Here is a 26,760-nt window from a genome sequence, read left to right on the forward strand (position 1 = left end):
CTTCCGAGCATCACCCTCCTGCGGCAATGTTTGCAAACACAGATCTGTGTCTATAATGATCAAAAATAAAAAAGCACAACAAATACACTGACCCACCCATACTACTTCCTGAATCTCTCCCCTTCAACGGCCACACCGTCAAAACCAAGTAAGACAAGTTATTTTGATTTTATAGGGTTATATTCTTAAATGTTAGCTTTTTTACCGATCCAAGTGAACTCGACTATTTCTCGAAATGTGCTTCTAGAATTGTGGGCAGGTTTAATCTTCTGACTGGCTTTATTTAGCTATTCTGTAAATTTTCTGTCAGAGCAAAGCATTTCCTATGTCAGCATCTCGTTTCAACACCCAGCCCATCATCGCCCTTTGAAAACGCTCTTATTTGTTAACGATCCTGGATTTAGTTATTGCCACTTTTTTAATCGCTACACTTTTTGTCATATTTTTCCTCTCCAACATGAACCTACTTGGCAGATCGACCAGGTTTTCTAATTAGACCTACGTAATAGAGGCAATAGTTTAATCTCAAACTGCCATTTTGCCTCAACTCGGGACGCGTAGGCTACTGGGCTACAATGTGATATGTATTGGATGGCTACATTGTAATATTATGTAACAACCTCAGTGTATCATACATATATTTATTATTCAGCGGATAAATGAACACATGAAACATGAGACAAAACAGACTATTCTGATTGGCTGGAAGGTTACATCGTAACAACCATTCTAGTCTGATGTAGCCGAAAGTATGTTGTTTTATGAAATTATTTGCTTTATGGTTTTATTTCGTTATTTTGTTGGGTTCAAATCGAAGAATCAAGCCTTGACAGCCACATTGTCGTGTGTTCGAAGCTAGTTCTCTAGCAATGACTTTCATTCTTAAACTTTGCATTAGGCCTGTACTGGGCCCGCCTCCCGGCCTGTTTTTTCAGATTAATCCGTGTTTAGGGTAGATACTACTGAGATCCCAGTGTTGTGCCGAAAATCGCCCCCTGCCAGAATTCTCTCCCCCTTCGCGTGAACGCGCACACTCAATTCTTCATTGCTGCGACTTGCTTGCTAGTTGAGATTTCTGCTCTTCACTCCGTTGTCAGTGTAGCCTACATTTCACTGATCTTAGCAGAAAGTATTTTTTATTTGTCCTTCAAGGCTGCTGTCAATGATCACGTTAGGTTGCGTTTCATTTTATTTTCTTGCCTGCTGAAATCCCCCCCCCCCCCCCCCTTCTAATTCCTTAATTTTGTGTCTAGAGTCAAATACTTTCTGTGGCACACATCAGAGTCAAATACTTTCTATAGAACCAATTTAACAGGCAACCGAAATTAATAATTAATGTATGTGTGTTATATTAAACATGGAGGAATGAGTAAAATGTAGGCAAGCAATAAACATTTCAGAACAACTACTAGTCGAATAAGACATGGGAGAGATGACGCATTTTGGCAGAGATATATTTAGACTAATACACTTGAAACAAATAGCCAAACTGAAAACTGTAGACATTACTAGTGAATCCCCTGCGATCAAACTGCCATAAAAAAATGAAATGCAGCCTAACTGAGGTTTTCGGCACAACATCGGGTCGTGTCAGAGGGGAGGGGGTGGGGAACACCCAATCGCCCCTCCATATGTCACTGGTTATGTTGCTCTTTCGGGTTATCCAGTCCAGGGAGTGTCTCAAATTAGGAGTGCTGATGTAAGTGCAGGTCTCCCTTGTATTAATTATGATTTAAAAGGCAAAATTGAACCTAGTGCACCACTTTGCGATTACAGGCCCTGAAACCAGAAACCTGCAAGGCAGTTTATGTTTATTGTGGTATACCCCGGCTTCACATCAAGTCATGATAGTGGAATACTGGTAAACTGGTCAAGAGTCTGTAATAGTGACTACTGTTTGTTCATTTGATCCCGGAGTCATATCATTCATCTCAACTACTCCATGTAGCCTATGCGAGGCACATCGAGTCTCCATTTGCCTGTGAAACTTTTACTTCTCTATTATAATCTGAGTATATTTAGTGAACTATGTCTTTACAAATCTTTATTCTCTGAATAAAATTAGCAGTTTTATTCTTTGAATATAATATTTGGTCAGCTATTTCCCCCAGTAATTATGCTTCCTCTGATCCTTTAGGCAAGGTACATAATGTCATTGTCCTTACAGTGTGTTTTGGAAAGGAAGGAAGACTCAAACTTTTTTATCCCATTTACCCTTTATTTAACTTGGCAATTCTAAGGGGAAGTAGGAGTTGCTCAAAACAATGAGCTTTCTCTTATGTAATAATCCAATGCCTGGAAATCTTGTCACATGGAAATGTCTGTGTATGCTTAACTCATCCTTTAACTTTTCTCTTTTTTTTTAACCAAATCTGTATTTTGGCTTTAAATGGTATGTTGTAGAAGTGTCCAGACACTTCTTTTGCGATTTCACTTGGTTTTGAGAAACTTACCCAGGGGTGAAAGTATATTTAAATGTCTTCCCGGTACCTCCTATGTATGTTCCTGTATGTGTTGACCATAACAAGTGCCCCAGAACCAGTGGAAGCAATAAAAATAACCGTAACATCAAAGATCCACCACCATATTTTACAGTAGGTGATAGGTACTTTTTTGATAATGCATCCAGGCCAAAGAGCTCTACTTTTTTGTCATCTTACCGTAGTACCAGTTCCAATCCAAGTGCCAGGCAATAGCATTGTAAAATATTGTAGTGGATCTTTGATATTATGGGTCTGTTTAGCTTCTACTGGTCCTGGGGTCCTTCTTAAGGTCAACGGCATCATGAACTCTAACAAGTACCAGGACATTTTAGCCAAAAACTTGGTTGCCTCTGCCAGGAGGCTGAAACTTGGCCTCAAGTGGATCTTCTAGCAAGACAATAACCCCAAGCACACATCAAAATCCACAAAGAAATGGGTAACTGACCACAAAATCAACCATTTTGCAATGGCCATCTCAGTCTCCAGACTTGAACTCCATTGAAAACCTGTGATTTTGAATTGAAGAGGGCAGTCCATAAGCGCAGATGAAGGATATCAAGGATCTGACAAGATTATGTAATGGCCTAAGATCCGACCCAATTGTTCTCCAATCTCTTTAAACATTTTAGAAAAAGGCTCAATCTTGTTATCCTCGCAAGGGGAGGGTGCCTTAGAATTGAAAACAGGGGTACCAATAATTTTTACCTCTTTGATTACAGGTTAAAATGTATTTCTCTGAGAAATTGTATTAGTATAAAATATAATTTCCCATTTTTTTTTTGCATGCAATATTGCAATTATTTATTTCATTCAGTATTGTTTGGACGTCTGTATCAAAGGTCCCAATAATTTTGGACCTGAATGTATTTTATATTCAGTGAGCTCCAACATTACTGGAACCCCTGACTGGCAATGCACAAGCAATACTTTAAATATATACAATATAATTATAGAGAGAAACTCAAAATACCAACATTTGAGAAATACTGTACTTTATCCATTTTTCAATGGAACCCACTTAAAATCATTTATTGATTTTATTAAAAATCATTGTCCTCTAAATCAAGGTTTCACAATTAATGGCACCCTTAAAGATGATTGTAAATAACATTTTCCAAAATTAAACCAGTAATTAAATTCCACTTATTTATGTTTATCTAAGTCTTAAGGAACTATATTGAGGCATTACATCACTTTCTGTTTCAGTAGGGTATAAAAACGAGGTAACACACATGCAATATCCCTTTGTCATCCAACACCATGAAGAAAACAAAAGAACTGGCAGTTCAAAAAAAGATAAATTAAATTTTATTAGTCATATGCGCCGAATACAACCTTGCAATGAAATGCTTACTTACGAGCCCCTAACCGACAGTGCAGTTAAAAAAAATATGGATAAGAATAAAAGTAACAAGTAATTAAAGAGGAGAAGTAAAAAGAAAAAATAACTATGTACAGGGGGGTGCCGGTACAATGTGCGGGGGGTACCGGTTAGTTGAGGCAGTATGTACATGTACAGTGCCTTGCGAAAGTATTCGGCCCCCTTGAACTTTGCGACCTTTTGCCACATTGCAGGCTCCAAACATAAAGATATAAAACTGTATTTTTTTGTGAAGAATCAACAACAAGTGGGACACAATCATGAAGTGGAACGACATTTATTGGATATTTCAAACTTTTTTAACAAATCAAAAACGGAGAAATTGGGCGTGCAAAATTATTCAGCCCCCTTAAGTTAATACTTTGTAGCGCCACCTGTAGCGCCAGCTGTAACTGTCTCTATCAGTTTTGCACATAGAGACTGAACATTTTTCCCATTCCTCCTTGCAAAACAGCTCGAGCTCAGTGGGGTTGGATGGAGAGCATTTGTGAACAGCAGTTTTCAGTTCTTTCCACAGATTCTCGATTGGATTCAGGTCATGGATGTGTTGTTACCTATCCTTACCACCTGGGGATGGCCCATCAGGAAGTCCAGGAACCAGTTGCAGAGGGAGGTGTTTAGTCCTAGGGTCCTTAACTTGTTGATGAGCTTTGAGGGCACTATGGTGTTGAACGCTGAGCTGTAGTCAATAAATATAATTCTCACATAGGTGTTCCTTTTGTCCAGGTGGGAAAGGGCAGTGTGGAGTGCAATAGAGACTGCTTCATCTGTGGATCTGTAGGGGTCGTATGCAAATTGGAGTGGGTCTAGGGTGTCTGGGATGATGGTGTTGATACATGTTTGTCGCCAAACTCACTGGCTCTAGGTCATCTTTACGTTTTTGCTAGGTAAAGCCCCGCCTTATCTCAGCTCACTGGTCACCATAGCAACATCTGTAAATAGCCCATCCAACTACCTCATCCCCCATATTGTTATTTTTTTTGTTGCTCTTTTGCAACCCAGTATCTCTACTTGCACATCATCATCTGCACATCTGTCACTCCAGTGTTAATGCTAAATTGTAATTATTTCGCCTCTATGGCCTATTTATTGCTTTACCTCCCTAATCGTACTACATTTGCACACTGTACATTCTATTATGTTATTGACTGTACGTTTGTTTATCACATGTGTAACTCTGTGTTGTTGTTTTTGTCGCACTGCTTTGCTTTATCTTGGCCAGGTCACAGTTGTAAATGATAACTTGTTCTCAACTGGCTTACCTGGTTAAATAATGGTGAAATATAAAATATGAGCCATAACCAGCCTTTCAAAGCACTTCATGGCTACAGACGTGAGTGCTATGGGTCGGTAGTCATTTAGGCAGGTTACCTAAGTGTTCTTGGGCACAGGCACTATGGTGGTCTGCTTAAAACATGTTGGTATTACAGGCTCGGACAGGGAGAGGTTGAAAAGGTCAGTGAAGACAGTTGCTGGTTGGTCAGAGCATGCTTGCAGTACATGTCCTGGTAATCCATCTGGCCCTGCGGCCTTGTGAATGTTGACCTGTCTAAAGGTCTTACTCACATCGGCTGCGGAGAGCGTGATCACATAATCTTCTGGTACAGCTGGTGCTCTCATGCATGTTTCAGTGTTATTTTCCTCGAAGTGAGCATAGAAATAGTTTAGCTCGTCCGGTAGGCTTGTGTCACTGGGCAGCTCTCGGCTGTGCTTCCCTTTGTAGTCTGAAATGGTTTGCAGGCCCTGACACATTCGACGAGCATCACAGCCGGTGTAGTAGGACTCGATCTTAGTCCTGTATTGAGGCTTTGCCTGTTTGATGGTTCGTCGGAGGGCATAGCGGGATTTCTTATAAGCTTCCGGGTTGGAGTCCCGCTCCTTGAAAGAGGCAGCTCTAGCCTTTAGCTCAGTGTGGATGCTGCATGTAATCCATGGTTTCTGGTTGGGGTATGGTACGTACAGCCACTGTGGGGAAGACGTCATCGATGCACTTATTGATGAAGCCAATGACTGATGTGGTGTACTCCTGAATGCCATTGGAGGAATCCGGGAACATATTCCAGTCTGTGCTAGCAAAACAGTCCTGTAGCTTAGCATCTACGTCATCTCACCACTTTTTTATTGATCTAGTCAGTGATGCTTCCTGGTTTAATTTTAGCTTGTAAGCAGGAATCAGGAGGATAGAATTATGGTCAGATTTGCCAAATGGAGGGCGAGGGAGAGCTTTGTATGCATCTCTATGTGGAGTATAGGTGGTCCAGAGTTCAACGGTGTACATATATATATTTTTTTATAAATACTTATGCCTCACCTTCTCATGCTTCCTTTCTTTCAGGTCCTAAAGATGAGTTATCCAGGTTACCCTCCCTCCGGTGGCTACCCTCCCCAGGCAGGTGGCTACCCTCCCCAGGCAGGTGGCTACCCTCCCCAGGCAGGTGGCTACCCTCCCCAGGCAGGTGGCTACCCTCCCCAGGCAAGTGGCTACCCTCCCCAGGCAGGTGGTTACCCTCCCCAGGCAGCTGGCTACCCCCCACAACCGGGTGCATATCCCCCCCAAGCAGGAGGCTACCCACCCCAGGCCGGTGGCTACCCACCCCAGGCCAGCGGCTACCCAACCCAAGCCGGCGGCTACCCCCCCCAGGCAGGGGGCTACCCTCCCCAGCAGGCCGGAGGTTATCCTTCCATTCCTCCAGCACAAGGTAAGGCTATTATTTTGGGATTACATTAGTATTTTGTTTTCATGGTAGTGCAAAAGTGTGCTTGCTCTGGTTTGGAGTTATCCTGTTCATTAAAATCATGCTACATCACTCACTTGTTGTCTCTTCATTCTCTAGGTGGTTGGGGTGGAGCCCCTGCTGGTGGAATGGTAAATATGACTTATTATCTTGAATCAAGTAGCTAACTACCAACAAGTAACTACCAACATATTGTACGGCTCTAAATCAGCGGGTTCTATTTACGACCTGATCTACACACCCCGTAACATGTATGGAGTCTGTTACCATGTCATTATGTCCCAAATAGCTCCCCATTCCTATGGGCCCTGGTCAAAAGTAGTGCACTATTTAGGGAATAGGGTGCCATTTGGGACATAGCCAGAGCCAGTAATGTGATACCAGCTAATCACCTCCTTTTCTCCATTCCAGCCAGGCGGAGGTATGCCCCAGGGATACCCAGGCGGTCCTGCTCCATGTCCACCCCAGGGGTACCCAGGAGGCCCTGCCCCAGGACAGCAGCCCATGCCTGGCTACCCTGGAGGAGCCCCGGCACCCAACCCCTCCATGCCAGGATACGGAGGTGGTGCTCCGGCTACTCCCCATTCACCTGCCATCAATGTGAGAATCTCTTGTTTCTTTTTCAGTTTGTGTCATGTGGACTGAAACCATTAACCTGTATTTACATAGCTTTTTCTTAATATACTTTACAAAGTATTTCCTTGTTTCAGTATTTCCTTGTTTCAGTATTTCCTTGTTTCAGTATTTCCTTGTTTCAGTATTTCCTTGCTTCATTTTCAGTACTTGTTTCTATTTGTCATTAGAGAGGCTACAGGGGTGCGATAAAGGACCACCCAGGTGCTGACCCTCTGAGGGATGTGGAAGTCCTCCGCAAGGCCATGAAGGGCTTTGGTCAGTAGTTCATCATTATAGACATTCACTATCATGGATAGATGTATGAAGGATTTGATGAGAGTCAGTCAAATTCTAATAACACTTTATTTAGAGATGCACATTACATACCTGAAGTTCCTTCTGGGGAAAAAAAGTGATTTTATTATATTCTATAAATCTTCAATGGCTAGATGCATATGTAGAATATTATACAATTAAGAGCACACTATTTAGTGATACACATTCCATCTACTACCAGTTAAACTGCTAATAATGCTAATAATAGATTATTTTCAACAGGCACGGATGAGTCCGCTATAATTGAGCTTCTTGGAAGCCGCACCAGCAAGCAGAGGGTTCCAATGGTTGCAGCCTACAAAACCACTTATGGGAAGGTGAGGTTTATACTAGAGTAATGACTATGGTTTCTTCTATTGTTGCTGTTAGTTTAACTTCCATGTAGTGTTCATCTATGTCTGCGTCCTGTAGTGGTAATTGTAACCAAAAGGAGAGCGAGACTGTATTCTTCAAAACAACTTTATTATAACATTTGCAAAAATGAAGCAATCAATAACAACCACTCAGTGCGTCGTTAGGAAAGTCCAATGAACAGAGTTCTCTCTCTTATAGAAAAACTACCACCTATTTTGTCTACTTGGCAGTTTAGCAGATGGAAACAGGGACGGAACATGGTGTGTAAAAGCAGATTTAGCTTGTCTGTTCAGATAATGGTGGCAACATCAACTGTCAACCTTCCTGCTTGTTTTCACACATCTAAGTTCCTGTAGATTGTGAAAACAGGATTTGACATACTGAGGTCTCACCCGAACGGCTCTTATCTGTATGCCAAGATTTATGACTAAGTCACACGACAAGCCTGTATCAGTAAAAATACTAACATATAACAATAGACACTTATCTTGAGTAAAACAGCATAGTATGTCAATCAAATTTATTTATAAAGTCCTTACATCAGCTGATGTCATAAAGTGCTGTACAGAAACCCAGCTTAAACCCCAAACAGCAAGCAATGCAGGTGTAGAAGCACGGTGGCTAGGAAAAACACCCTAGAAAGGCCAGAACCTAGAGATGAACCAGGCTATGAGGGGTGGCCAGTCCTCTTCTGGCTGTGCCGGGTGGAGATTATAACAGAACATGGCCAAGATGTTCATAGATGACCAGCAGAGTCAAATAATAATAATCACAGTGGTTGTAGACGGTGCAACGGGTCAGCACCTCAGGAGTAAATGTCAGTTGGCTTTTTATTGCCGATCATTCAGAGTATCTCTACCACTCCTGCTGTCTCTAGAGAGTTTAAAACAGCAGGTCTGGGACAGGAAGCACATCCGGTGAACAGGTCAGGGTTCCATAGCTGCAGGCAGAACAGTTGAAACTGGAGCACCAGCACAACCAGGTGGACTGGGGACCGCAAGGTGTCATCAGGCCAGGTAGTCCTGAGGCATGGTCCTAGGGCACAGGGAGAGAGGGAGAGGGGGAGAGAGAGAGAGAAACACGGAGAGAGAGACAGGACAGAGAGAATACTTCAATTCACACAGGACACCGGATAAGACAGGAGAAATACTCCAGATATAACAGACTGACCCTAGCTCCCCGACACATAAACTATTGCAGCATAAATACTGGCGGCTGAGACAGGAGGGGTCGGGAGACACTGTGTCTAATTAAACAGTATAGTATGTAATTAATATTTAATTTACACCACAGTCTCAAATGGCACCCTATTCCCCTATGAGCCCTGGTTGAAAGTAGTGCACTATATAGGGAATAGGGTGGAGCAGCAGCACATTTGGGGCACAGATTTACTGTATGTTGAGTGACCTCTTACACAATCTTCTATTTCACAGGATTTATTCCACGATCTAAAGTCTGAGCTGACTGGGAGTTTTGAGAAGCTGGCTATTGCCATGTTGCAGACACCAGCCAAGTTCGATGCATCTGAACTCAAAGAAGCCATATCGGTTTGAACGGGTTCTTTTGTTTAATCTTAGACTATACCAGGTTCATGTGCATTAGAGCAAAACGTAGGATAACATTTTGAAACAAAACAGAAACATGCTTTTTATTGGACAAGTTCTGATATTACCTCCCTATTTCAGTCCGTTATGGACCGTTTTCTTTTGTTTCGTGCCTACTGAACACCACCCAGGTTATTCCACTCTTTATATTAGGCCTCTTTTGTGAGTCATTTCAGTATGAAACAGAAAGCTCCATTAAAGACAGACAAAGTCAGGTATGTTGAGGCCTGAGGAATCACCCATCTTACTATCTGGTGAACAAGCTTTAGATACTTACTGTAGCTTGTAGAGAACATGTATTACTTGGGCCATGATGTATTCTTATCTTGAACCACAAACTATATAGTGAACTATGTGGTGATTCACTGTAGCTGTAGAGAACATGTATTACTTTATTGCACCTGGCCAGTAATTATTATTGTCTTCTAGATCATTTCTGGAACTCATACACATAGCATTTATATATTTACTGTATACTTAACCCTGGCTGGTTTGTTCTCAGGGTGCAGGTACTGATGAAGCATGTCTGATTGAGATCCTGTCATCTCGCTCCAATGCAGAAATCAGAGAAATCAATCAAATTTACAAACATGGTAAGAGCTGTGTATTTATTATGGATCCCCATTAGCTGCTGCCAAGGCAACAGTAGCTAAAATGCCAAGGCACCAGCTACTCTTCCTGGGGTCCAGCAGAGTTAAGGCAGTTTATACAATTGAAAAAATATTACAATACATTCACAGATTTCACAACACACTATGTGCCCTCAGGTCCCTACTCCACCACTACCACATATCTTCAGTACAAAATCCATGTGTACGTGTGTGTATAGTGCGTATGTTATCGTGTGTTTGTGGCAACTGACCACATGACTGAACAGTAATCCAGGTGCAACAAAACTAGGACCTGTAGGACCTGCCTTGTTGATAGTGTTGTTAAAAAGGCAGAGCAGCTCTTTATTATGGATAGACTTCTCCCCATCTTATGTATCAATATGTTTTGATGACCGTTTACAATCCAGGATTACTCCAAGCAGTTTAGTCACCTCAACTTGCTCAATTTCAACATGATTTAGTTGAGGTTTAGTGAATGATTTGTCCCAAATACAATGCTTTTAGTTTTATTAATATTTAGGACTAACTTATTCTTTGCCACCCACTCTGAAACTAACTGCAGCTCTTTGTTGAGTGTTGCAGTCATTTCAGTCACTGTAGTAGCTGACATGTATAGTGTTGAGTCATCTGTATGCCAGTGGCATGGCATTAGTAAAGATTGGAAAAAGTAAGGAGCCTAGACACCTGCCCTGTGTGTTTCGGAGTAACTGACTGAAATGGCATTCGTTTAAGACAATGTATTGAAATGCTGTGTGTTTCAGAGTAACTGACTGAAATGGCGTTAGTTTAAGACTATGTATTGAAATGCTGTGTGTTTCAGAGTAACTGACTGAAATGGCGTTAGTTTAAGACTATGTATTGAAATGCTGTGTGTTTCAGAGTAACTGACTGAAATGGCGTTAGTTTAAGACTATGTATTGAAATGCTGTGTGTTTCAGAGTAACTGACTGAAATGGCGTTAGTTTAAGACTATGTATTGAAATGCTGTGTGTTTCAGAGTAACTGACTGAAATGGCGTTAGTTTAAGGCAATGTATTGAAATGCTGTGTGTTTCAGAGTAACTGACTGAAATGGCGTTAGTTTAAGACTATGTATTGAAATGCTGTTTGTTTCAGAGTAACTGACTGAAATGGCGTTAGTTTAAGACTATGTATTGAAATGCTGTTTGTTTCAGAGTAACTGACTGAAATGGCGTTAGTTTAAGACTATGTATTGAAATGCTGTTTGTTTCAGAGTAACTGACTGAAATGGCGTTAGTTTAAGACTATGTATTGAAATGCTGTTTGTTTCAGAGTAACTGACTGAAATGGCGTTAGTTTAAGACTGTATTGAAATGCTGTTTGTTTCAGAGTATGGTAAGACCCTGGAGGATTCCATTAGTAACGACACCTCAGGACACTTCCGTAGGCTCCTCGTCTCACTCTGTCAGGTAACTTTTTATTGATATGTTATCAATGGGTTTTTGTTATGTTATTGATGTGTTGTTAATCGTTATCATTGTGTAACATCTTTGACAGTGAAGGTTAAAGCTGATTCATGATGACAACCTAATACTCAACAAAGTCGGTGCTCTTGCACTTCAAACTGGCTATCTAATGGCTACAAATTAGACATATCTTTAATTTGTGTTAACAATTTCTGAAATGTTATATTATTTTAATGAAGTGAACAAGCGAAAAAGACTCGGGGAAACCAAATTTGTATGAAACTGCTATTTCCCTCTCAAGATAAACATCTACTATAGCCTCTTCCTGAGTCAGGAGTCAGGATGTAGAGCCTATTATAGAGCCATTTTTTGTTTACAAGCAAACTTCATATTGGAGTGGTGCACACATATGCTCACAGCAAAAAGTCCTGTAGCAGATACACTGATGTTGGGACATTGACAAACTTAGTAGTGTGTGAGTGAATACCATGAAAACACACAAAGACTGATGGCTATAGCTATGTTCAACAAGTTATTATTCTTCTGGCTTTACCTAGCTCTATTTGGGATATTTTACCTTGCCTCGCTGGCTTGCTACGTAATCAGTCCTCCAATGACATCTGCAATGTTGTAGACGATGACCATCTGATTACTTGTTTGTTAACTTGCAGGAGCTGTATTTGAAGTTGAATGATCGTATCCATTTCAATGTAAACAAACTCCTTTCTACTGCGAATATGTGCCCAAAGCTTTTGATGCGGCTGGGTCTGGATTTTTCAAGAAGCAATGGATGCATCCCAAAACTGTAACCTATTTGCTATATAGTGCACTACTTTTGACAAGAACCGTATGGGCCTGGTCAAAAGTAGTGCACTATAAATGCAATAGGGTGTAATTTAGGACGCAGCCCATAAAGATACCCTGGAAGATTTATGGAAGCAATTACTGAAATTGGTGGAGGAGAAGTTGAGTTTCCATGCCTCAAATTCCTTCCAAGCTACGAGTATTCCACTGTTCATAGTTTGTAAGGGTTTCCAGATTTTTTTCCTCCCGTGGAATAATATCGTCTGTCTCCCAGGCACTGGTCAAAAGCAGTGCACTATATAGGGAATAAGATGCCATTTGGGACGCATCCATTTATTTTGTAGTAAAACCATTTTTTTGCTTCCTGTTTGAAGGGAAATCGAGACGAGAGGGAACAAGTGGACATCAACATGGCCAAACAGGATGCTCAGGTGATCACTGTTTCTTGTTCTGTTAATATAATAGCATGTAAATAGTTTTAAAGATCTTTGTGATGTCACAATAGTGCTTATATACCCAGTAGGTTTATAAGAAATTGGACATTATTTGTTTCATTTCTGATCTGAAACTTTACTTAAGGAAGCATGTATCTGCCAATATTCATCTTTAAAAAATCTAATTCAAAAAATATTGGCAGCCGATATGATTCCAAAGATATAATATATGATTCGAAAGAGTTAGACAAGCATTTCATGCTTCTACTGATAGTTATTTTGTGTTAGATACTGATCATATTGTGCGTTAGAAACTGATCATGTTGTTTATTGTTCATTTTTTAATTTTTTAATTTCACCATTATTTAACCGGGTAGGCCAGTTGAGAACAAGTTCTCATTTACAACTGCGACCTGGCCAAGATAAAGCAAAGCAGTGCGACTCAAACAACAGAGTTACACATGGAATAAACAAACATATAGTCAATAACACAACATAAAAAAAAGAAAGTCTTTATACAGTGTGTGCAAATGGCGTGAAGAGGTAAGGCAATAAATAGGCCATAGTAGTGAAGTAACTACAGTTTAGCAAATGAACACTGGAGTGATAGATGTGCAGATGATGATGTGCAAGAAGAAATAGTGTTGTGCAAAAAAGTAAATAATAACAATATGGGATGAGGTAGGTAGATTGGATGGGCTATTTACAGATGGGCTATGTACAGCTGCAGCGATCGGCTCAGATAGCTGATGTTGAAGGTTAGTGAGGGAAATATAAGTCTCCAGCTTCAGCTATTTCCCCAAAACATTTTTTGCAATTCGTTCCAGTCATTGGCAGCAGAGAATTGGAAGGAAAGGCGGCCAAAGAGGTGTTGGCTTCGGGGATGACCAGTGAGATATACCTGCTGGAGCGTGTGCTATGGGTGGGTGTTGTTATCGGGACCAGTGAGCCGAGATAAGGCAGGGCTTTACCTAACAACAACTTATAGATGACCTGGAGCCAGTGGGTCTGGCGACGAATATGCAGCGAGGGCCAGCTGACGAGAGCATACAGGTCGTAATGGTGTGTGGTACAGTGCCTTGCGAAAGTATTCGGCCCCCTTGAACTTTGTGACCTTTTGCCACATTTCAGGCTTCAAACATAAAGATATAAAACTGTATATTTTTGTGAAGAATCAACAACAAGTGGGACACAATCATGAAGTGGAACGACATTTATTGGATATTTCAAACTTTTTTAAGAAATCAAAAACTGATAAATTGGGCGTGCAAAATTATTCAGCCCCTTTACTTTCAGTGCAGCAAACTCTCTCCAGAAGTTCAGTGAGGATCTCTGTATGATCCAATGTTGACCTAAATGACTAATGATGATAAATACAATCCACCTGTGTGTAATCAATTCTCCGTATAAATGCACCTGCACTGTGATAGTCTCAGAGGTCCGTTAAAAGCGCAGAGAGCATCATGAAGAACAAGGAACACACCAGGCAGGTCCGAGATACTGTTGTGAAGAAGTTTAAAGCCGGATTTGGATACAAAAAGATTTCCCAAGCTTTAAACATCCCAAGGAGCACTCTGCAAGTGATAATATTGAAATGGAAGGAGTATCAGACCACTGCAAATCTACCAAGACCTGGCCGTCCCTCTAAACTTTCAGCTCATACAAGGGGAAGACTGATCAGAGATGCAGCCAAGAGGCCCTGGATGAACTGCAGAGATCTACAGCTGAGGTGGGAGACTCTGTCCATAGGACAACAATCAGTCGTATATTGCACAAATCTGGCCTTTATGGAAGAGTGGCAAGAAGAAAGCCATTTCTTAAAGATATCCATAAAAAGTGTAGTTTAAAGTTTGCCCCAAGCCACCTGGGAGACACACCAAACATGTGGAAGAAGGTGCTCCGGTCAGATGAAACCAAAATTGAACTTTTTGGCAACAATGCAAAACGTTATGTTTGGCGTAAAAGCAACACAGCGCATCACCCTGAACACACCATCCCCACTGTCAAACATGGTGGTGGCAGCATCATGGTTTGGGCCTGCTTTTCTTCAGCAGGGACAGGGAAGATGGTTAAAATTGATGGGAAGATGGATGGAGCCAAATACAGGACCATTCTGGAAGAAAACCTGATGGAGTCTGCAAAAGACCTGAGACTGGGACGGAGATTTGTCTTCCAACAAGACAATGATCCAAAACATAAAGCAAATTCTACAATGGAATGGTTCAAAAATAAACATATCCAGGTGTTAGAATGGCCAAGTCAAAGTCCAGACCTGAATCCAATCGAGAATCTGTGGAAAGAACTGAAAACTGCTGTTCACAAATGCTCTCCATCCAACCTCACTGAGCTCGAGCTGTTTTGCAAGGAGGAATGGGAAAAGATTTCAGTCTTTCGATGTGCAAAACTGATAGAGACATACCCCAAGCGACTTACAGCAAAAGGTGGCGCTACAAAGTATTAACTTAAGGGGGCAAAATAATTTTGCACGCCCAATTTTTCAGTTTTTGATTTGTTAAAAAAGTTTGAAATATCCCATAAATGTCGTTCCACTTCATGATTGTGTCCCACTTGTTGTTGATTCTTCACAAAAAATACAGTTTTATATCTTTGTTTGAAGCCTGAAATGTGGCAAAAGGTCGCAAAGTTCAAGGGGGCCGAATACTTTCGCAAGGCACTGTATATGGGGCTTTGGTGACAAAACGGATGGCACTGTGATAGAGTGCATCCAGTTTGCTGAGTAGAGTGTTGGAGGCTATTTTGTAAATGACATCGTCGAGGATCGGTAGGATAGTCAGTTTTACGAGGGTAAGTTTGGCAGCGTGAGTGAAGGATGCTTTGTTGCGAAATAGGAAGCCGATTCTAGATTTAATTTTGTATTGGAGATGTTTAATGTGACCCTGGAAGGAGAGTTTACAGTCTAGCCAGACACTTAGGTATTTGTAGTTGTCCACATATTCTAAATCAGAACCGTCCAGAGTAGTGATGCTGGTCCGGCGGGCAGGTGCGGGCAGCGATGGGTTGAAAAGCACGCATTTAGTTTTACTAGCGTTTAAAAGCAGTTGTGTGTTAGAAACTGATAATGTTATGTTCTGTGTTAGAAACTGGTTATGTTGTGTGTTAGAAACTGATCCTGTTATGTTGTGTGTTAGAAACTGATCCTGTTATGTTGTGCGTTAGAAACTGATCCTGTTATGTTGTCTGTTAGAAACCGATCCTGTTATGTTGTGTGTTAGAAACTGATCCTGTTATGTTGTGTGTTAGAAACTGATCCTGTTATGTTGTGTGTTAGAAACTGATCATGTTATGTTGTGTGTTAGAAACTGATCATGTTGTGTGTTAGAAACTGATCCTGTTATGTTGTGTTAGAAACTGATCCTGTTGTGTGTAGAAACTGATCCCGTTATGTTGTGTGTTAGAAGCTGATCATGTTATGTTGTGTGTTAGAAACTGATCCTGTTGTGTGTAGAAACTGATCCTGTTATGTTGTGTGTAGAAACTGATCCTGTTATGTGTGTAGAAACTGATCCCGTTATGTTGTGTGTTAGAAGCTGATCATGTTATGTTGTGCATTAGAAACTGATCCTGTTGTGTGTTAGAAACTGATCCTGTTATGTTGTGTGCAGAAACTGATCCTGTTATGTTGTGTGTTAGAAACTGATCCTGTTATGATGTGTTTTAGAAATTGATCCTGTTATGTTGTGTGTTAGAAACTGATCATGTTATGTTGTGTGCAGAAACTGATCCTGTTATGTTGTGTTTTAGAAATTGATCCTGTTATGTTGTGTGTTAGAAACTGATCATGTTGTGTGTTAGAAACTGATCATGTTGTGTGTTAGAAACTGATCATGTTGTGTGTTAGAAACTGGTCCTGTTGTGTGTTAGAAACTGATCATGTTATGCTGTGTGTTAGAAACTGATCATGTTGTGTGTTAGAAACTGATCCTGTTATGTTGTGTGTTAGAAACTGAATCCTGTTATGTTGTGTGTTAGAAACTGATCCTGTTATGTTGTGTGTTAGAAACTGAATCCTGTTATGTTGTGTGTTAGAAACTGATCCTGTTGTGTGTAGAAACTGATCCTGTTATGTTGTGTGTAGAAACTGATCCTGTTATGTTGTGTGCAGAAACTGATCCTGTTATGTTGTGTGTTAGAAACTGATCATGTTATGTTGTGTGTTTAGAAACTGTATGCTGCCGGGGAGAACAAAGTGGGGACGGATGAGTCCCAGTTCAATGCCATACTGTGTGCCAGGAGCAAACCCCACCTGAGAGCAGGTAGCTACCCATCCGGCAGTATCTGTGTTTATATTACCAAGTCAGCTCACTGTTCTGGCCGACAGGGTTGTAACCTTTCAGATATTAAATGAGGTTGTTTCCTCATATCCTGTTTTTCTATGTCTATTATCTCAACACTATTTATACAAACATTTTATTCACTATATTAATGTATATTAACTGGTTGTTCCAATGTCATAACAACCCTGCCCATGGCTCATTAGTATATTATAACTTTTAAGTGGTTATAAAAATCATATTACATGTTTAACAACCATGCGTATGGTTATAACAACCTTAAAAACTCTAGTCAAAGTGTATTGGTCGTGTACACAGTTGTGGAGATGTTATCGCAGGTGCATCGAAACAATGCAGCAATATGCAGCAATATCTAGCAAATGACATGTTTTTTATTACATGATTATAGCAACCCGGCACATGGTTATAGCAACTCTGCCAATGGCTCATTAGTATGACAACCTTATTACATGTTTAACAACCCTGCCTAAGGCTATAACGATCGTATTACATGTTATTTTAACCCTGCCCATGGTTATAACAGCCATGGCTCATTAGTATATTATGACTACCATATTACATGTTTATAACAACCCTCCCTACATTATAACAACCCTGTCCATGGCTATAACAACCTTATGACATGTTTATAACAACCCTTGCCATGGTTCTTGTTTCTGCTAGTGTTCCATGAGTACCAACAGATGTGTGGCAGAGACATCGTGAAGAGCATCTGCAGGGAGATGTCTGGAGACGTGGAGGATGGCATGGTGGCTGTTGGTAAGTTCAGAAATAACCATTTAGCACTTTTTGGATCTGAAATTCCTGTTGACTAATGAGTGTTGAAAATCATATGATTCAGGATCACACTGATTTGTTTTGTTTTGATATGCACAGTGTCTACATTGGGCTCTAAAGGAGGAATGGGTTGCCACTTGGGACTAAGCCAATATGAAGATTAGTCATGTCTCAACTCTATGAAGTAAAGCCTTGTCTTGTTGTGTTGCAGTGAAATGCATCAGGAACACTCCTGAATACTTTGCAGAGAGGCTTCACAAGGCCATGGCGGTAAGGAAATAACTGTTTCTCACTCCGCTGATGGAAATGTTCTTCAACCGTGTTTACGGGTAGCCGCCATGAGACATTGTTTGTAGTCACTATAACTATAGTGTCTTAGACATATTTTCACACACACACTAGTGCTGAGCTATTAACCAACATTTTTTCAACAACTAATTGACAGGGTTCAATTATTTGAATTCCATTTCATTTAGTTTTTTTCTTCTGTTTTTCTAGAGATAAATCAGATCCCGCCTGAACTGTGCGATGTAATGGGGAGTTGTTGACGCTCCTTCAAATTAGTGGATGCTGCTATTTCAGCCACACTCGTTGCTGTCAGGTGTATAAAATTGAGCACGCAGCCATGTAATCTCCATAGACAAACATTGGCAGCAGAATGGACTTACTGAAGAGCTCTGTGACTTTCAGCGTGGCACCGTCATAGGATGCCACCTTTCCAACAAGTCAGTTTGTAAAATGTCTCTCCTGCTAGAGCTGCCCCAGTCAACTGTAACTGCTGTTATTGTGAAGTGGAAATGTCTAGGAGCAACAACGGCTCAGCAGCGAAGTGGTAGGCCACACAAGCTCACAGAACGGGACCGTTGAGTGCTTAAGCACAGCGCGTAAAAATCGCCTGTCCTCGGTTGCAACACTCACCACCGAGTTCCAAACTGCTGCTGGAAGCAACGTCAGCACAATAACTGTTAGTCGGGAGCTTTGTGAAATGGGTTTCCATGGCCGAGTAGCCGCACACAAGCCTAAGATCACGATGTGCAATGCCAAGGGTCGGCTGGTGTAAAGCTCGCCACCATTGGACTCTGGAGCAGTGGAAACGGGTTCTCTGTAGTGATGAATAACGCTTCATCATCTGGCAGTCCGACGGACGAATCTGGGTTTGGCGGATGCCAGGAGAACGCTACCTGCCCCAATGCATAGTGCCAACTGTAAAGTTTGGTGTAGGAGGAATATAATGGCCTGTGGCTGTTTTTCATGGTTCGGGTTAGGCCCCTTATCAGTGAAGGGAAATACACTGCTCAAAAAATAAAGGGAACACTTAAACAACACAATGTAACTCCAAGTCAATCACACTTCTGTGAAATCAAACTGTCCATTTAGGAAGCAACACTGATTGACAATAAATCTCACATGCTGTTGTGCAAATGGAATAGACAACAGGTGGAAATGATAGGCAATTAGCAAGACACCCCCAATAAAGGAGTGGTTCTGCAGGTGGTGGCCACAGACCACTTCTCAGTTCCTATGCTTCCTGGCTGATGTTTTGGTCACTTTTGAATGCTGGCAGTGCTTCCACTCTAGTGGTAGCATGAGACGGAGTCTACAACCCACACAAGTGGCTCAGGTAGTGCAGCTCATCCAGGATGGCACATCAATGAGAGCTGTGGCAAGAAGGTTTGCTGTGTCTGTCAGCGTAGTGTCCAGACCATGGAGGCGCCACCAGGAGACAGGCCAGTACATCAGGAGACGTGGAGGAGGCCGTAGGAGGGCAACAACCCAGCAGCAGGACCGCTACCTCCGCCTTTGTGCAAGGAGGAGCACTGCCAGAGCCCTGCAAAATGACCTCCAGCAGGCCACAAATGTGCATGTGTCTGCTCAAACGTTCAGAAACAGACGCCATGAGGGTGGTATGAGGGCCCGACGTCCACAGGTGGGGGTTGTGCTTACAGCCCAACACCGTGCAGGACGTTTGGCATTTGCCAGAGAACACCAAGATTGGCAAATTCGCCACTGGCGTCCTGTGCTCTTCACAGATGAAAGCAGGTTCACACTGAGCGACAGACGTGACAGAGTCTGGAGACGCCGTGGAGAACGTTCTGCTGCCTGCAACATCCTCCAGCATGACCGGTTTGGCGGTGGGTCAGTCATGGTGTGGGGTGGCATTTATTTGGGGGGCCGCACAGCGCACCCTCCATGTGCTCGCCATAGGTAGCCTGACTGCCATTAGGTACCGAGATGAGATCCTCAGACCGCTTGTGAGACCATATGCTGGTGCGGTTGGCCCTAGGTTTCTCCTAATGCAAGACAATGCTAGACCTCATGTGGCTGGAGTGTGTCAGCAGTTCCTGCAAGAGGAAGGCATTGATGCTATGGACTGGCCCGCCCGTTCCCCAGACCTGAATCCAATTGAGCACATCTGGGACATCATGTCTCGCTCCATCCACCAACGCCACGTTGCACCACATACTGTCCAGGAGTTGGCGGATGCTTTAGTCCAGGTCTGGGAGGAGATCCCGCCGGAGACCATCCGCCACCACAGGCACGTGGAGTCCACACACACTACTGGGCCTCATTTTGACTTGTGTTTTTTTTAAGGACATTACATCAAGGTTGGATCAGCCTGTAGTGTGGTTTTCCACTTTTAATTTTGAGTGTGACTCCAAATCCAGACCTCCATTGATAATTTTTGTGTGATTTTGTTGTCAGCACATTCAACAATGTAAAGAAAAAAGTATTTAATAAGAATATTTCATTCATTCAGATCTAGGATGTGTTATTTTTGTGTTCCCTTTATTTTTTTGAGCAGTGTATTAACGCTACAGCATACAATGACATTCTAGACGATTCTGTGCTTCCAACTTTGTGGCAACAGTTTGGGGAAGGACTTTCCTGTTTCAGCATGACAATGCCCCTGTGCTCAAAGCGAGGTCCCTACAGAAATGGTTTGTTGAGATCGGTGTGGAAGAGTTTGACTGGCCTGCACAGAGCCCTGGCCTCAACCCCATTAAACACCTTTGGGATCAATTGGAACACCGATTGCGAACCAGGCCTAATCGCCCAACATCAGTTCTCGATCTCACTAATGCTCTTGTGGCTGAATGTAAGCAAGTCCCCACAGCAATGTTCCAACATCTAGTGGAAAGCCTTCCCAGAAGAATGGAGAATGTTATAGCAGCAAAGGGGGGACCAACTCCATATTAATGCCCATGATTTTGGAATGAGATGTTCGATGAGCAGGTGTCCATGTACTTTTGCTCATGTAGTGTATCTCTACCTGAAAATACATAATCTAAGTGATTTAATAGTTGGTATTCAGCAGTCACATAATTATGCCTTATTTACTTTGAAGAACTACAAAATAGTGATTTTTGTCAGACCGCATAGGCAGCAGTCAAATAAAACAAATGTAATATACACAACTGAAATATTTTAGTAAAACAAAATATGTCATTGTATGCTGTAGCGTTAATACACTGCTTAAAAAAGGTAGTAATCGGCAGTGACTACCATCATGGGACCCTTTAAAAAAAAGTATTGTGTGTTACAGCATTCAACCCAAATAATAGAAATAGAAAACCTTTATTTTTTAATAATCGAACCGAAACCGAACCAAACTCAAAAAGCACCAACACACACACACACACATTTAGACGCCGTAGTGATTTTTAAAGATTTTTATTTTTTATTTCACCTTTATTTAACCAGGTAGGCCAGTTGATAACAAGTTCTCATTTACAACTGCGACCTGGCCAAGATAAAGCAAAGCAGTGCGACACAAACGACACAGAGTTACACATGGGATCAACAAACGTACAGTCCATAACACAATAGAAAAATCTATATACAGTGTGTGCAAATGTATTAAGGATAGGGAGGTAAGGCAATAAATAGGCCATAGTGGTGAAATAATTACAATTTATCAGTTAAACACTGGAGTGATAGATGTGCAAGTAGAGATTCTGGGATGCAAAGGAGCAAAAAAATAAATAACAATATGGGGATGAGGTAGTTGGGTGGGCTATTTACTGATGGGCTGTGTACAGGTGCAATGATCCGTAAACTGCTCTGACAGCTGGTGCTTAAAGTTAGTGAGGGAGATAAGACTCCAGCTTCAGTGATTTTTGCAATTCATTCCAGTCACTTGCAGCAGAGAACTGGAAGGAAGGCGGCCAAAGGAGGAGTTGGCTTTGGGGATGACCGGTGATATATACCTGCTGGAGCGCGTGCTGCTATGGTGACCAGTGAGCTGAGATAAGGCAGGGCTTTACCTAGCAAAGACCCTTATAGATGATCTGGAGCCAGTGGGTTTGGCGACAAATATGAAGCGAGGGCCAGCCAACAAGAGCATACAGGTCGCAGTGGTGGGTAGTATATGGGACTTTGGTGACAAAACGGATGGCACTGTGATAGACGACATCCAATTTGCTGAGTAGAGTGTTGTAGGCTATCTTGTAAATTACATCGCCGAAGTCGAGGATCGGTAGGATAGTTTTACAAGGATATGTTTGGCAGCATGAGTGAAGGATGCTTTGTTGCGAAATAGGAAGCCGATTCTAGATTTAATTTTGGAGATGCTTAATGTGAGTCTGGAAGGAGAGTTTACAGTCTAACCAGACACCTAGGTATTTGTAGTTGTCCAAATATTCTAAGTCAGAGCCATCCAGAGTAGTGATGCTAGACAGGCGGGCGATTGCGGGCAGCGATCGGTTGAAGAGCATGCATTTAGTTTTACTTGCATTTAAGAGCAGTTGGAGGCCACAGGAGGGGTGTTGTATGGCATTGAATCTCGTCTGGAGGTTTGTTAACACAGTGTCTTAAGAAGGGCCAAATGTATACAGAATGGTGTCGTCTGCATAGAGGTGGATCAGAGAATCACCAGCTGCAAGAGCAACATCATTGATGTATGCAGAGAAAAGAGTTGGCCCGAGAATTGAACCCTGTGGCACCCCCATAGAGACTTCCAGAGCTCCAGACAACAGCCCCTCCGATTTGACACACTGAACTCTAACTGAGAAGTAGTTGGTGAACCAGGCGAGGCAGTCATTTGAGAAACCAAGGCTGTTGAGTCTGCCGATAAGAATGCAGTGATTGACACAAGTCGAAAGCCTTGGCCAGGTCGATGAAGATGGCTGCACAGTATTATATTTTATCGATGGCAGTTATGATATTGTTTAGGACCTTGAGCGTGGCTGAGGTGCACCCATGACCAGCTCGGAAACCAGATTGCATAGCGGAGAAGGTTCGGTGGGATTCGAAATGGTCGGTGAATTTAGAAAGGCAGGGTAGGATAGATATTGGTCTGTAACAGTTTGGGTCTAGAGTGTCTCCCCCTTTGAAGAGGGGGATGACCGCGGCAGCTTTCCAATCTTTGGGATCAGAAGATACGAGAGGTTGAACAGGCTAGTAATAGGGGTGATGGAGACAACAAGTTATGTTTTAGGGCTAGTTCATGGGATGGCACCTACTGTGTTGACTGAAGAGTTCATGCTTATATTATGCTGAAATTATGATGACATTTTGTGAAGTTTTGGATTTCGGTAAGGGTTTTTTCAACTCTTCGGGCACATTTATTTTCTCGAGGCAAGCCGAAGTTGGTAGCCAAAGTCAGTAGCTGAAGTCTATGCCCCTTTGTCGGTGATTGGTTAACAGTAGGGATTCTTCAATAAAGTCTTTGTTGTCATTTAATTTAATGAGAGACGACTCGTTTTCATGCACATATTTTCACTGATAAATACTGCACCAAATATCTTAGTTAAATATAAACTGCAGAAATATCAAAATTATTGACAGATTTCTTGAGTCATCTTGGATTAATTCTGACTATTTTGAAGTGTATACTGGCTACGGTGTCTCAAAATGGACAAACAGTACTATTGTCGCTTTTTTCACATTTTTCAAGCGAATGTCTTTTAAGGGAGTATGCGAGCACACTCATGGCGCCAGCCGAACTGAAGCATACTGACGCATTAACCCCTCTTTGTGATATAAATCCTTTAATTAATATTTAGTATTGACTCTGTACTATGTGTTCCCAGGGGGCTGGGACCAAGGACAGGACTCTGATTCGGGTCATGGTGACTCGCTCTGAGGTGGACATGCTGGACATCAGACAGGTGTATCAGCAGACCTATGGGAAATCACTGTACACCGCCATCTCTGTATGTACCTTACACAAATAATCACTATGCAAAAATTATTTTATTGGAACCAATCCATAGATTTTATGCTATGGAGATGGATTGCTGCCAAAATTATGGAAATGAATGAATAATAATTCACAAGTAAATTATATTCATTTCTTGGTTTATCTAATGGAGAATGATGCATTTAATACTGTTTTTTTTCTCACCATCTGATAGGGTGATACCTCTGGTGACTACAAGAAGATGCTGCTGAAGCTGTGTGGTGGAAGTGATTAGAGGGAAATTAAGACATCGTCTACATCAACCAGGACAGTGAAGTCATAGAATTAGAATGAGAATATTTAAATTCAGAGGTGCTATGGCCGTTCTATTTCTATGAGTGTGCTAGTCCATAAGAATGTGCCAGACACGATCCTATATCAACCTGTGATGCATGTCATTATTTTAGCCTTACTTGTGTCTCACACTCCAATGCAACATTTCATTACTAACTACTAACACACACAACATAATGTACTAAACGATATATGCAAGATAATTATTTTCTTTGCTGCATATGCAATCAGTTATTGTGTAGTCTTGATACATTTTCACAGTGGTGGAAAAAGTCCCCAATTGTCACACTTGATTAAAAGTAAAGATCCCGTAATAGAAAAAGTATTTTTACTTAAGTACTTTACACCACTGCATTTTCAAACGTTTTTTTTTATCATGATATGTGTAATCATATTTCATGTTATCAGGATAGTATCATTGTATACTAAAATACAGTACTATAATTTACAAATGATTAGCTTTCTGCCAAAAACGAAATATATATTAATATTTCTGGATGTTAAAGTCTTTGTGTAAACATGTGCAAATATTGTATGAGATTTAGATACATTTTGTATATCTTAAGTATCCTAGAGTTTTATTGCTGACTACTACTATATTCTATGCAAATTAGCACCTTGTTACATTTAGAATGAAAGCCAATAATAATGAAATATCACTACACATTTTCCCCCCAATTTTTCTCTGTTAGTGACACCTTTTATTAATGTTGGCAATTTTCCATTGCTTGTTTCCCAGATATAAACACAATGTTGCCTATTATGCTGCAGACCCAAAACCCGCCATGGCATGCAACTCTTTCAATCTTATACCATCTATTTTGAAAGCTATTTAGTTCCACACAAGTCAATATTTGTTTCTCATGTAATCTTTCATTGCCATTTTTACCATAATTTGAATGTAAGTAATTGTGCAACTGTTTGCCAAAAGTGAAACATTTATTCATTACATAGGTATCTATAACCGGTACATGTAGTAAAATGTTATGCCAGTAGAGAGCAGGTTTTATACACAAGTGAAATTGGCAATGGATCCACTGAGACATGGTAACTGGAAAATGATCAATTCTGGCTCAGTATATAGCTATTATATTAATACCACTTTTGTTACTTGTCACAATGGCCCAAAAGTGCTGCCTTTGTATGTACAAACTAACGTTTATAATCATTTTATTGTTGTCATGTTCATCCACAGGCTTATAATGGCATCCTTCGTGTCAATTAAAATATTTTGACTGACTCATTTTCTGTTTCAATAATTAGATTTTTGTCCTTCATATTCATATCATTGATTGTCATAGCCTGAGTGCTATTAAGCCAACTCCTTTACACTCATAGGCTGGACAAGGACAGCATTGAAGATGGAAAGAGCACCAAACGACTTGGGACCAGGCAATGACTAATTTCTCTACTGAGAGACATTTAATAACTTCTTAAATAGTAATTTCCCTATTAGACAGCTGTTTAACACAACAATGATCATCTGCATTTCAAAGGCCTGTTTCATTTCCACCGTGGCCAGATAATGAACCTACGCAGACACATCGAAGTCAAGCTGACAGTCCATCCCTCTTCAGAGACAAGATTTACCTCACCTTACCTACAGTCAAAGGTGGAAATGAAAAGGTTCATATGAAAGTACCCTCTCTGCATGAGCCTTCCTCTTATCTGAGAGGGAGAGGGGAAATTGAATAATGTCTCAAATGGCATCCTATTCCCTTTATAGTGCGCTACTTTTGACCAATGCCCATCGAATAGGGTGCCAATTGGGACTTGAGAAAAAGGTTGGTTTGCGTTAGAGTTCACTGCCACACCAGAGAGTGGTTTTAGCACAGCAGAGAGCTTTAGCTGGGCTGCTAAAAGTGGATGAAATGGAGGATGAGAGAAATTTAAAGGCAATGTTCCAATTACTTCCCCCCCTCCCTCTCTTTTCCTATCTTTCTCTCTTCCCTCCCTTATTTACCCTCATTTTTCCAGGTAAGTTGATGGGGACCCATTATTTTACAGCAATGACCTGGGGAAGAGTTTCAGAGGGGATGAATGAGCCAATTTGGAAGCTGTGGTTGATTTGGTGGCCATGATGGTATGATTGGTATGAAAGATTGGGGATTTAGCCAAGCCACCGGGATTAACACCCCTACTCTTATGAGTGAATGAAGCTTTTCTAATGCAGCTATAATAATTTTATCTTATGTTGGCTAGGCTTCTTGTATCATAGCGTCACAGACTTATAAATTACATATCAAAGAGGCTATTTTGAAGCTGGATTTACCTGCAATGATTGTGGTTCTTTCACCCACCGTAGTTGACTTATTGTAAGTCACTCTGTATAAATCTGACGTAAAAAAAAACATTATTTTACACATTTTGTATGTGTAAAAAGGCTCTAAGAGCATCTTCTAATGACTCAAA

At 41.3% G+C, this 26,760-nt stretch overlaps 1 protein-coding gene across 3 annotated transcripts; it reads left to right on the forward strand.

Annotated features, from left to right (window-relative positions):
- Positions 1 to 25,591, forward strand: LOC109899947 (annexin A4). 3 transcript variants are annotated; one of them, XM_031835371.1, is made up of 16 exons: positions 20 to 148; positions 6,200 to 6,320; positions 6,363 to 6,563; positions 6,699 to 6,730; positions 7,011 to 7,199; positions 7,403 to 7,490; positions 7,773 to 7,867; positions 9,338 to 9,451; positions 10,011 to 10,101; positions 11,469 to 11,548; positions 12,724 to 12,780; positions 16,964 to 17,057; positions 17,760 to 17,855; positions 18,085 to 18,143; positions 23,906 to 24,028; positions 24,230 to 25,591. In XM_031835371.1, exons 2-16 carry the CDS (start codon positions 6,209 to 6,211, stop codon positions 24,287 to 24,289), a joined length of 1,491 nt encoding a protein of 496 aa, XP_031691231.1. In that variant the 5' UTR covers positions 20 to 148; positions 6,200 to 6,208; the 3' UTR covers positions 24,290 to 25,591. The 3 variants fall into 3 exon arrangements, with proteins under 3 accessions (XP_020351208.1, XP_031691231.1, XP_020351209.1); XM_020495620.2 differs by having other exon boundaries at positions 6,200 to 6,299; XM_020495619.2 differs by having other exon boundaries at positions 1 to 148; positions 6,200 to 6,563.
- Positions 25,592 to 26,760: the final 1,169 nt, after the last annotated feature.

This window comes from Oncorhynchus kisutch, linkage group LG11 (assembly GCF_002021735.2).
Source record: "Oncorhynchus kisutch isolate 150728-3 linkage group LG11, Okis_V2, whole genome shotgun sequence".
In the NCBI taxonomy this organism is placed as follows: domain Eukaryota; kingdom Metazoa; phylum Chordata; class Actinopteri; order Salmoniformes; family Salmonidae; genus Oncorhynchus; species Oncorhynchus kisutch.